Consider the following 12,441-nt stretch of genomic DNA (forward strand, 5'->3'; position numbering starts at 1 on the left):
AGTTGCAGAGGCAACCTCCTCTACCCCCCTCCCTCCTCTTTTTTTTTTCTCGTTCAGGTTGCGTCACTAAATTGCCGCTCTACTCCTCATTTCATGAATCCTTGTGCAGATTGAGTAAGATGAAGTAATTAGAGGCTTTAGCTTGGATAGCTAGCTATCTGTCCTACTGAACATGAAGGGAAAGAAGTATAATTAGATACTAGCCAACACCAAAGGTAGAGGTAACAAACACTCACATACTTTGTTATTACCTCTGCAGATATTGCTTGATATGGCCACATCCTGACCAGTATTTGATGTTCATCTGTTGAGGAACATAGCTTTTACTGACCAGCCTCTTACCCCATGGCAGGATGTCATTTGTTGAGTCTCCAGTTATAAGTTGCTGATTTATATGTGATGGTTTTCTTTCCATTTTTCAACAGTATTGTTTTCAAGCTGGAAAGCAATTTTGAGACAAACACTGAAGGAATCCATCTTCCTGGGTTGAGCAGAGATAATTCTTTCACAAACCTCACTTTCCAAAGGAGGGCTGACATCTTAATGCTGAAAACATTTAGAATGTACATTTGGACAAAATGTTTCAGACCCTACTACTTGCAATTCACATCTTATGATTAACATTTTGACCCAAAAGAGTTGGTAAAGTGATGGACAGAAAGAAGTGAGGTTTTTTTTCCAAGATATTTAATAAACAAACATTCATATTTGTCCATATATTTTCTTATAAAACAATATATAATATATATAACATATTTACAAAACATGCAGCACCATGTCTTTATAATACTGGTGTTGACACAATTCAATAGGGCATGTATGTATAGCAAGATATTATTAACATGGCAGTAATTTACTGCAATAACATAGTTCCATGAAAAGTGAAACAAGACAGCTGTGCCCATACTGACATTATTCAACTCTCCAAATAAATCTGAAATGTCTCTTCCTAACTTCTGATTCTTCATCAGTTGATGAGGAACTGGATCAAGTTCGTTTTGCTCTGTTGCATCCCTCTGGGTGTATCGCTTTTCCAGGATTCATGTCTATCCTTCGGGGGTGATGCGTTTGTGTCAGCGACTTTGGCAGGAGGTGTCGGGTGTCTCTTTGTGTGTCTGTCAGCATCTTTGGTATATTCAAGGTAGAGAAGTATTTTTCAGTGTCTGTCACTGGTTTTATTGATGTGCGCCTGTGTGTGAGTGCGTATTTCTGTCTCTCAGGGTGTATCCATGTGGTTGTGTCAGCGTCTGACAGGTGTGTAGGTTCCGGGCTGCAGTCCTGCTGACACTGTGATCTCGCTCTCCTTTCTCTGGTCGGCAGGCCAGGCCCTCACCACAGTCGCAGCGCTGGAACAGCTCCAAACCGTGGGTGCCTTTCCTGCGATGGCGCGTGCACACCTGGCCCTCTGTCAGCACAGGCTTACAGATGCGAGACCAAAAGTGTCTGGCACAGCACAGACCCTCCGAGCAGTCTGCTGATCTCAGGCACCTATCACCCTCTTGGCCTGGAGATGGGAAGATGGAATGACAAGAAAAATATGTTACATGAAACTTTCTCAGTGAAAACATGTTGGACTGAAAATAAATGATGGTTCCCAATAGAAAGCTCACCTTTGACTGCATGTTGCTGATAACCAGGGGCAGTGGAAGGCTTCTTGGCTTGATGCTCCACGGTGTCGTTGTGTTTGTGCCAGGCAGTGCTGACAGACGCTGCTGTGTCGTACAAGTCATTTGCCTGACAAACGCCTGAAAAAAGGGAAAGGATGCATTTAGCTTTTTTTTTTTTTAATTTACCATAGAGAAGTAGATTAATACAATATCCAATGGACATCAGTAATAGATATGTTAAACATTTTTAGCCATTACATAATCAGGAACAAAAATGACAGTCATGAACTGTAAACATTTATTTCTGTTTTTTTTTTTTTTTTTTTTTTTTTAATGCTCACCATTGCTGCAGCGGTTTCCTGCACAACACATGGAGTCCTTTACGCAACGTTTCCTGCTCTTACGGCAGGGGAGGCAGACACTCCGGGCGTCGTTGCAGAATTCATCATCTCCGCAATCTTCATCATCAGTGCAAACACCTGACTGCAAAGCACCATAAAAAAAAACAAACAAAAAAAAACAACAACAACAAAAAACAAAACAAAAACAAAAGCAGATCGTCACAAATGGTTGCGCTGTCATAGAGAGTTAGATAAAAGTTATGTCTTATGTTGGCGCACAGAGTTGACTTTTAAGCACTGGAGAACTCATTACCTGTAAGTTGTCCCCGGGTAGTTTGTGTCCCAGGCTGCCAGAGGGTGAGGTGCGGGGACTCGGACTGACAAGGCTGGTGCCTTTAGCAGCCGACGCACCGGGGACGTTTTTTATTGCGTTGGAATTCATCAGGACTGCGCCCGCGTAAATGTCCCCAAAGTATCCAAACAACGTGAGATACACAGCGAAGAAGCGGCGTGCTTGTGGCATCTGCACGGTTCTCATCTTGTGTTCTGTTGCAAACAGATTTAAAAAAAAAAAAATTTCCCTTGCTGGAAGACGGTGTGAGTGACAGGGTCCAAACAGCTTTGATTCCCGAATCCCAAAAGTTTCCAGAAAGTTTCGGTGCGACGACGTTTGGAAGTGTCCTGCCTCTCGGTCCTGGGATGATCTCTTTATACATGTGGACCTGTTTGTCTTCCCGCCCCTCGCTGTGCACAACAAAGGCGGAGGGTGGAATTTCAAACAGAGCCCCACTGTACGGAAATGGCCATCCCTGCACAGCACTACGTCTTGCGTTGTTTGTGGAATGATAATGACCTGCAAAGTCTCTGCAAACACCTATCACCAAAGTGCGTGAGATGCACAGTCAACACGCATGAAACACATGGTCTATACCCATAAATATATATATATATATATATATATATATATATATATATATATATATATATATATATATATATATATACATACATATATATGTATTTTACACTAAGTCTAGTAAGCTAAATCTCAGATTCATTTTAAGACTAGATAAAAAGTTGACAGACTAGTGGTCTTATTTTCCTTACGTGCCATTTGTTGCGTTATTCATTAGTTAACTATCAATACAGGAATTAAATGTCCTGGTCTCACATATCATTGAAAGATTTAGTAATTCTCTTATATAGATCTATCTATCTATCTATCTATCTATCTATCTATCTATCTATCTATCTATCTATATATATATATATATATATATATATATATATATATATATATATATGTATAGATAGATAGATAGATAGATAGATAGATAGATAGATAGATAGATCTATATAAGAGAATTACTAAATCTTTCAATGATATGTGAGACCAGGACATTTAATTCCTGTATTGATAGTTAACTAATGAATAACGCAACAAATGGCACGTAAGGAAAATCTATCTATCTATCTATCTATATATATATATATATATATATATATATATATATATATATATATATATATATATATATATATATGTATAGATAGATAGATAGATAGATAGATATAGATATAGATATAGATATAGATATATATATGAAGTGTGTGTTTGTGGGTCATGCATCTAACATGACGGGACACCAGGACAAATTTGGGCCCTTGCTATGAGGGCCCCCACGTTTGTCCTGTTTGGTTACTCCAGTTTCTTTCACATCTAAGTGGACTGCCCTCTGGCTTCTGGTGACGAGTGATTGAAGTTACTTACTTGCGTCGATTAACTACTGCATTTGATCTTCCTGATTGCAAAGGTGGCAATTATCCCCGCAAAGTGTGCTTGATTACACCAGCAGCGGACATCAATGTGTAGGATATGCAGACCATTAAGGGGTGTGAAAAGTTTACCGAATTAATGGACTTCCGCGGGGAGGCCTTTCAGGCTTGACTGGCACTTTGAGATTAAAGGCGACTCTGATCTGCCCCTCTTTGACCCCTTTGGGCTCCTACTTTGAAAGAAATCGCTTCAGTGACTTATCTTTCTAGCAATATTCAAATTAAATCTTAGGAATGTGTATTTTATCAGTCTGTCAAGCAAGCCTCTCATTTATTTTTATTTCTGGGTTAACATCCTGCCCTGTTAAAATGCTAAAGTTCGTGTTGGAGAAAATTCAGGTACTTGTGATAAAAAGAGGCTGAAAGGAAGGCGCACAGGTTTCTGAAGTGCGCAGTGGTCTTCTCGCGAAGATAACTTGGCACTTGGACGTCATCTGCTGGTCACCTGCAGCCCACGTTTGGGTGTGAAGCTGTGTGTGTGACACTGCGTGCATGTGTGTGAACAGACAATGTACTCCACGGACAGCAGACAAACACACTAACACTTTGCGCGTTTGAATCGCTGCATATCTTTTGAAGTAGAGCTTTTATCTCCACTTTACTAAATGTCAGTGTTGGTAAGGTGAACTCCTTTGATGCACTTTGATCTTCTTTGATCTCCCAAAAGTGTCACCCTGTTGTTATGACTGAAGCCATTTCCCTTGTCCCCTCCCCCCCCCAAACAAATTTGTTGTGCGAACAACACGGTGACCAGGAGAAGCTGAATCATCTCCACTTACCTTTAAGTGGTTGACAATAACTCTAGGAATGATTATTAGATCACTGGGGTTCTTGAACAGTCCACATGAAGATGAGGCTCTTCTGTTGAGGGAGATTTTTCTTACCAACAGCGCCCTCCTGTGGCAACTACCGCAAACCGCAAACATGTTCAAAGTCCTTTTTTAAGTTGTCTAAAAGAACTAATACACAAACAGTCACTCAAAATTATTGGTTTTTACTCTATAATTTTAAAAATCTTACACTCTGCAAACTCAATTTACAGCAGAAAACAACATGACACAAGGCAAATATCAGGTAACTTTTGCAGAAGGCAGTCAAGAAAAAGTCAAAACCAGTGTTCTGAAAAGTGATGACAAACATAAGGCTTTGTGACAAACAACTCACCAATTACAGTAAAATACTTTTTTATATATTTACAGAATTAAGATTTCTACTACGTTTTAGCTCTGTCAACAGATGTGTGTCTGCTCAGATTCCTGGAATCAATCCTGTCCATCTTATTTAAAATCAAATGATAAAATTAGAATTTGAATCATGATGCAATATGACTGATGCTATCTTAAAAGATTGTCAAAAGTGGTAACAACAATTTTATGTTCAAGTCTGCAAATCATTCTTGCCTTCTCTAAATGCTCAGATATCATGGCTGAAGCAGATGATGGATGGTCTGTCCAGGTTATGATTAATGATCACTGGTATTTCATATCAGGCCATTAGTGGTTGATGTTTAAAGACCACAGATGATAAGTAGAGAAAAGCATGTCATTGCAGCCATATCAGGTAGGACATTTTTGATCATCTTACTGTTCATGAATGTTCCCAGGAGAATAAAAACTAAAGGCATAAGCAGGAAATGGACTTCATCTATACTTTTGATGGCCATCAAATGACTAAGTTTCAGTTTCAATTATGATTAATGTATTTATTAGATATAAAAGGAGCCATCTAAGAGGACATGTTTTTGAGGTGTATATGCACTCATGCAGCATTGCAAAGGTTGTGTGATGTTAATTCTTTATGCCATTGACTTAAGGCACTTACAATCCTTTTGACTTAATGTTCTGATTTTTGGATGTAAGAGGCGATGAGCTGGGTTATGCGTAAAAGATCTCAGTGCAGGGCTGATTCTTCATAAAATATATATTTGTTTCCTTTTGCTCTGTCTCTTAGAGGTATCTTAAAATTCTCAAAAAGAGGATGATTTGTTTGACTTAAGAATGTGGTCAAATTTAGCTCTAATGTTGGTAAATTTGTAAGGATGAACTTAACATAGTTCATTTAATCCCCTGAAAATACCACTTAGCACTATTCAACATGGTGTCAAGTGATATAAAACAACTCTTCACACATGTCTACAAACTTATACAAGTATCCAATTTTCTAGCAAATGTCAAGTACATTACAAAGTAACCAAGCACAAAGAAATCACCATACAAAAACAATAACCAGTACTGTCAAGATCGCATATTATAATTCATCAACAGCACCAAAGACACGGGAACCATGTTCACAGTTGTGTCAGAACTGTACAGAAGCAAACAAAAGACATCTTGTCTGGGTGAATGGGAAGAGGCATTTAAATGATTAACAACAAAGGAGAATGTAGTAAGAGAAGCATCTATATGTGTAATTAAAAGTGCATTAAAATTTAAAAAAAAAAAAAAAAAGTGTTACTTATACTAAAGCTTAAAGTGAGCTCTAACTGCTAATTTTCCCAGTTTATGGTCTTAAGTGCATAATGAAACATTGCTTCATGGAAATACTAGCATGTCATATGTGCCGGAGTGTGATTCATTAAACTTTAAGCAGGGCACTTAAAGAGTCATGTCTCCTTCCACTGAATGCACAGTGTTTGTGCTTTTCAAGGTAGATTAATCTCACGTAAGGTGTACTAAGTATTTGATTTTATCCCAGTTGTGTTCATGTGTGACAGCGCAAACCTGTAAATTCAAATACTTTGTACCATACATACTGTATGCCATATAAGTAAGTTAAATAAGAAGAAAATCTGTGACATTCAAGATAGTCTTGAGCACTTGATACTTGGAAACAAAAGTGTGTAGATCTCTTGAAAGCACTGTGGACTGCTGCAAGTGGCTGCATGCTGAAAACCAGGCAGCAACTGGAGTAAAATCTTGTCACCTTCCAAAGTCCATCAAATATCACAGGGAGACAAATCTAACAAAGAAAATTAGCATTAGTTTCATCTCTATATGAACAGTGCTTCCCGTTTTCACACTTGCTTAACCTCAAACCGAAATTTAGACAAAATGTTACACACTCATACTTCCACTTAACGTCTTTCCCTATTACATGGGGAAGTCTGGCTCTTTTATCAGCCTCTGTTGTGTGTGTGTTTGTGTGTGTATATATCCCTGTACTTTCTGTGCCTTTGCTTTTAAACTCAATTGTAAGACAACACCGAAGAAGTGCTACAGCAGTCCCATTATAAATGCTTTATCCAGGGCCACAGTGAAATAAAGGCATATCGGTGACCCAGAGGGTTTGCCATCCATCTCTTTATCTTCTTTTCCATATCCCCACTTTCATTCTTAATGCAGTTTTTGTTCTTCTAAAACATTTTTTATTTATTTTATAACCGACCATGTCCTCTAAGATGGCCTCTGGCCTCCAAGCCATCAGAAAACCAACAAAAGAAGAGTTTCTTTTGGTTTTTGGTGGAGAGGAGGACTTCAAAAGTCAACATCCCAGCCAGAGTTATCATCAGGAGGTGGATCTTCGTTGTCCTCTGGGAAGCTATCGAAGTTACTTGTGTCAACTGCGGATGTGACCTGACAGGAAGACAAGAGGATAATTTACATATAGAAAAAACTTCAAACATCTAATGGATTTTAACAGAGGGTTTCCTGGACCATACACTTACATTAGGGATAATAGGAGGTGTCAATGTCCCCTTCTTCAAGCCCTCCCAATTAAAGCCCTCAAACCACCTGAAACAAAACATTAGTTCATCATAACACACCACAAAGAGAAACAAAAGCAGAAAGCAAAAAACTTACTTACTTGTGCTTTTGGATGTCTTTGACACCATTTTTCAAGTTTCCCAGTCTTTCAGAAGGATTATCCCTGAATTAGAAAAAAAAAAAAAAAACTATGAGCACCAGGTCATGTAAATCAGCTACTGGGAGTCAACTGGCTAGAGGCACTCACACTTACCTGCATAGCTTTTTGATTAGGTTGGCAGCATTTTTGGTAATTTTCTTTGGAAATTCAATCATGTCGATGCCCCTCAGGATGATGTTGTAAGTTTTCATTGGATCAGGACCAGAGAACGGAGGACTGCACAACAGAAGCAAGGATATTGGTTTATAAATAAAACATGCATTTTAATGGATTTCCAGGTGCACTGAAGTGCCACATTTGAATTGTCACATTTTAAGAAAGCTTAGTCTTTCTGAAAGAGTTTTACATGGTCATGCGAGTACTCTATAAACACATTTTACAAACGTGCTCAGACTTGTCTGTACCTGCCAGTTAATAGCTCAAACATGAGGATTCCAAGAGACCAGTAGTCGGCTGAGATGTCATGGCCCTTGTTCAGAATGATCTCTGGTGCTACATACTCTGGCGTCCCACAAAACGTCCACGTTTTCTTCCCAAAGCCGATCTTTTTGGCAAAGCCAAAGTCCACCTGAAGGGGAGGAAAGTTTTATTGTAAAATAATTATTTCATATCACTTTAATCCTTCTTTGATTAGACTGTATTTAATGTTATGTGTTATAATGAAGTAGTGGGACGTTATCTCTTTAGTTATTAACAAAGAGTAGCTTGATGATTTGTCCAAGAAGACACAGGTTCTTCTGTAAGGAGGTAAAAGAACAGAGGTTTAACCTGAATCGTGCAATTTCTCTATAGAATGATTACTTTTTATATTTAGAACCCCTGTGAGACAGTGTTCAAAATTCTTTTTAGATTTCATTTTAACATCAGAGAAAGATTACATTTCTCTTGTTTGCATCATCCTAACTGAAAAAAAACTGTTGGAAAAAAAACCTTGTTATGATGGTTGGTGATTACACCTTGATCTCTTACCAGTTTAGCATATCCCCTGTGGTCCAATATGAGGTTCTCTGGTTTCAGGTCTCTGTAGATGATGCCTTTGGAATGCAGGTAAGCAAAAGCCTCCACAACACAAGCTGTGTAAAACCTGGTGGTTGAGTCCTCAAAAGAGCCCCTGCAAACATGGCAGGAAAACATGAGCGGAATAATGAATGAAAGGATTAAAGTTAAGAACAGCAGACTCAGTCAGGTCAGGGCTACAGTGATAAAGGTTTCCAGATAACATTTAAGTCAGGGGTAAAAAAGAAAGAAAGAAAAGGAAGCATATAATATTCACTTTCTAAACTCACTCTCAGTGTGTGAACGATCTGTGGTGACATATAGCTTACCGGTCTCGAAGGATGGTCCACAGTTCGCCTCCTAAACAGGCTTCCATCAACATGTAGAGGTATTTGCTGTCTTTGAAGGTTCTATAAAGTCTGAAGAAAACAAACAAATGAACAAGAGCAATGTTCACTAAAACAGCGACAAAGTCCATTAATATTTACCGGCTGCTGAACTGCAGAAAAGCAAACAGTTACATTTGGAAATTGAAAGAAGCACTAAAATGACTGATAACATCAACATACACTCCGTACATCACTTGCGCTGCAAAGAATTAGCAGAAATTCACCGAAGAGATGGAATTTGACTGTTTTTTCTTTTTATTTTCAGTTACATGCATACACAGTGTTGTTGGATTTTTACATCAAACAAAGCCAAAGTTTTAATATTAAGCTAAAGACATGTTAATATTAGAAAGTCTGCCCTCTTATGCATTCCTAAAATAAAAAAGGATTTCTTAGTTAATCTGAAGGTAATTATTTGGATCTATGTTAGGTGTCGCACTTTATCAGGTAAAGTTTTTCCTTTTTTTTTTCTCCAAAAGCTTGTCATGCTACACGATGTGTATCCTGCCTGTTCCAATGGAGAGTGATTCATGTCGTCAAGTTTTTTATGATATAAACTTATAAGTTACATCTTCCCTATACACTCTTAAGTGCTGTATCACCACTCTCCTCTATTTATGTTTTGCAGCTGGTTTCACTAGAGTGAAGTTAGCACAACTCCAAACAAGCTCAACTTGATTTGAGGTTCCATATAACCAACAAGCTGCTGTCATTTTGGTAAATTTTGGTTTGGTGAATTTTATTTTTGCAGTTCTGTGCTGTCTTTTATGGGAGCAGCTTTCCTCTGAGAGGGCCGACTTGAAAAATTTGTTTCCAGTGATGTTCATGTTGCAATTCAGAAGCACTAAGTAAATATGAAATGATACATTATTACTGGAACATCTGTTTTTGAGAGTATGTCTCTGCCTGAACCTTGAACCATTACCGAAGGTGTGTTTTGGCGTAAATTCAGCTGCTTGCTTATTTGTGTGTGTTGTGTCCAATCTTTATAAGGTTTCCAAGTTGTACTGTTGAAACAAGCTAAATTGATAAATTGACCTGAAATTGACAAAACAGTGGTGTGTACTGGCTTTTTATAATTCTGTTCATGTATTTAGCTTTGATTTGAATTTGTATTAATTGCTTATGTTGCAGAGGTAAAAAATAAAGTGACTATCTAGTAAGATTTGTTAAATGTGGTAGAAAAACTTAATTAAGAAGTTCTCAAAGAAAGTTCTTATTTTGGCTCTGAGGTAATAAAGAACTGATCTTTATGACATGTCACACATAAGTATATAAGCATGAGTTGTTAAGGGTGTGTACCTAACAATAAAGTCAGAATGGGCCTCTTGCATGATGAGTTTCTCTGAACGTATGTGCTCCTGCTGTCTTGTGTCAACAATGTGTCGCTTCTTCAAGATCTTCATGGCGTACGTCTTATTTTCATCACTCTTCAGTTGAACCTGCAGGGAGGAAAAAAAAGGAAATGGTTCAAATCGTGAGAACATGTATATCTTGTTATTCAATCCTTAAGATTACCATTTAGCATACAAATCATTCATGTTGATGTCTCTTACCAGCTCAACCCGTCCAAAACCCCCAACTCCTAGAGTGTCAATGATGTTGAAGTCAGCTAAGTTGAGACTGAAGAAAAACGCATTCTCTGCTTCATACCTGCAGCGCCAGGAAAATGGGAGAAAAGAAAACATGGGAACAGGATTAGAAAGAGATGAAGGATGAAAGAACACATAATCCACTTTCAACAACCTGAGACAAAATATCCGTTTCTCCCTGAGCTCATTTGTTTGCAAATCTTAGAGGAATTAACTCCGAGTAATCTATCAAGGATGTTATTGAGGATGTGGAGCGCATAAATGCTAACGCATGAACAGGATGTGTTTGAGTTTAGTCCTCTGGCAAATCATTTTAACCTCTTTGAACATAGACTAACTGTCCCCCAGCCTGTCCCCATCCTTGCTTGGGAAGAACAAAATAGGATATCTGTAACATAATCCACTCACTTCTCAGTTAGCTGTGAAGACATGCCTTGGCTCTGTAACTGAACATCACAATATGCCATTTGTGACCTGTACATGCTGGCACTGGAGATTGTTTCCAAGTGTCCATCCCTTATCCCCTGATGCCCCCTGCCTTCCCTGGTTATTGTTTGATCTTGACAGAGTTTCATCAAGCTCAGTGTCTGGATCAGTGGGCTTTGGATGGATCTGAGCATGGACAGGCCTTTCTGGGTCACACAGATCGTAGTTTCGCATCAATGTCAGGCTTTTTCACTCACAAAAAAGGTTTAAAAGTATGCTAGTTTGATGGGCATTTTCAAAACTAAAACCTACAGGGATTATTTATCCAAACAAAATAGTCATTTTTATCATGCAGCATTAGGGATTACGTTCATTTACCTAAAAATAACAACAGTTCATTATATGAGCTCTGTTCCAAGTTTGACTTCATTAATAAAATGGCAGATGAGAGGTTCTAGTTTCGCCTCTCTTTGTTCTGGATTATGTGACTATTTCATTTGTGAGAGGGGAATTTCACTTGTTTCCTATTCACCAGACTCATCAGTCACCCTGCATGCCAGAACAATTCAACCTTCTCCCTAAGCCACATGCCACTGGGCCTTGTGATGGCACATGTTGGCAGGTTACCGAGCACAATGTTTCTCAGAAACACATCAGGTTACCAGGACGCTTGTGGTTTATTTGTGTTTATGTAGGCAGTACTACTATCAAATGACATTTGCAGGGGATCCTTTTATCTTTTTTTCTATTCTCTCCTCATGTGGCCTGGCACAGAAAAGACAGCAAATCCAAAAATCAGCTCAGCTTAAGTGAAGGACGCACAGAAGGAAATAAAAGCAAATGAATTATTTTGAGGAAAGGTGGCAGGATTATCAACAAGATCAAACCTAAAGATACGTTATTATAGAGTTCAGACACATAGAAGACAACATCTATGGAATTAAAAAAAAACTTGATGCATTTAAGTTCCATCTATAAAGTAAACTTCACAAATCTATCAAGATAAGTAGTTTTTTATCCTGATCCTTGACCCGACCCTGTGTGTTTTAACTCATAATACCTTATTCAGATCAGCTGAGCTGCCCACAAAGTTCCTTGCAAGCCTACTAATAAGTCATTCATTTCTGTCATGTGTGTTAATGTACCGAAACATCCTAAACATGCATCCTTTAAAAGACCTAAAATGGCTTACTAGTGGTGGAATTATATGGCCACCAGATGGCAGCACAGCTATATCTTCAGGCACAAAAACAGCTAGTGCTAACATACTGGAATACAAAGATAAACCATTTAATAACATTTATGTAGCACATTTATAATTAATCACGAGTACCATATTAAATGCTACAAACACTGATTGAAATGTTAATAAAATGAAAAAGAGAACCAA

General features: G+C 38.2%; 2 protein-coding genes across 3 annotated transcripts in view; both read right to left on the reverse strand.

The window, feature by feature from the left end:
- Positions 1-1,175: 1,175 nt before the first annotated feature.
- Positions 1,176-2,471, reverse strand: LOC306762361 (dickkopf-related protein 1-like; the record flags this gene model as incomplete). Its single annotated transcript, XM_079248804.1, has 4 exons — positions 1,176-1,504; positions 1,611-1,745; positions 1,949-2,090; positions 2,262-2,471. 4 exons carry the CDS (start codon positions 2,469-2,471, stop codon positions 1,176-1,178), a joined length of 816 nt encoding a protein of 271 aa, XP_079104930.1.
- Positions 2,472-7,257: 4,786 nt separating this feature from the next.
- LOC306762526 (cGMP-dependent protein kinase 1) overlaps positions 7,258-12,441 on the reverse strand; it is a gene marked incomplete at both ends in the record, with an annotated part of 92,304 nt that continues 87,120 nt past the window's right edge. For both annotated transcript variants that reach the window (XM_079249037.1, XM_079249036.1), the window contains 9 exons: positions 7,258-7,356; positions 7,449-7,515; positions 7,589-7,651; positions 7,742-7,864; positions 8,053-8,216; positions 8,618-8,759; positions 8,974-9,063; positions 10,336-10,475; positions 10,590-10,686. In XM_079249037.1, the coding sequence (XP_079105163.1) occupies positions 7,258-7,356; positions 7,449-7,515; positions 7,589-7,651; positions 7,742-7,864; positions 8,053-8,216; positions 8,618-8,759; positions 8,974-9,063; positions 10,336-10,475; positions 10,590-10,686 (985 nt within the window). The remainder of the gene's footprint in view (positions 7,357-7,448; positions 7,516-7,588; positions 7,652-7,741; positions 7,865-8,052; positions 8,217-8,617; positions 8,760-8,973; positions 9,064-10,335; positions 10,476-10,589; positions 10,687-12,441) is intronic.

The sequence above is a fragment of the Telmatherina bonti genome (assembly GCF_933228915.1).
Source record: "Telmatherina bonti genome assembly, chromosome: 11".
Classification (NCBI taxonomy): domain Eukaryota; kingdom Metazoa; phylum Chordata; class Actinopteri; order Atheriniformes; family Telmatherinidae; genus Telmatherina; species Telmatherina bonti.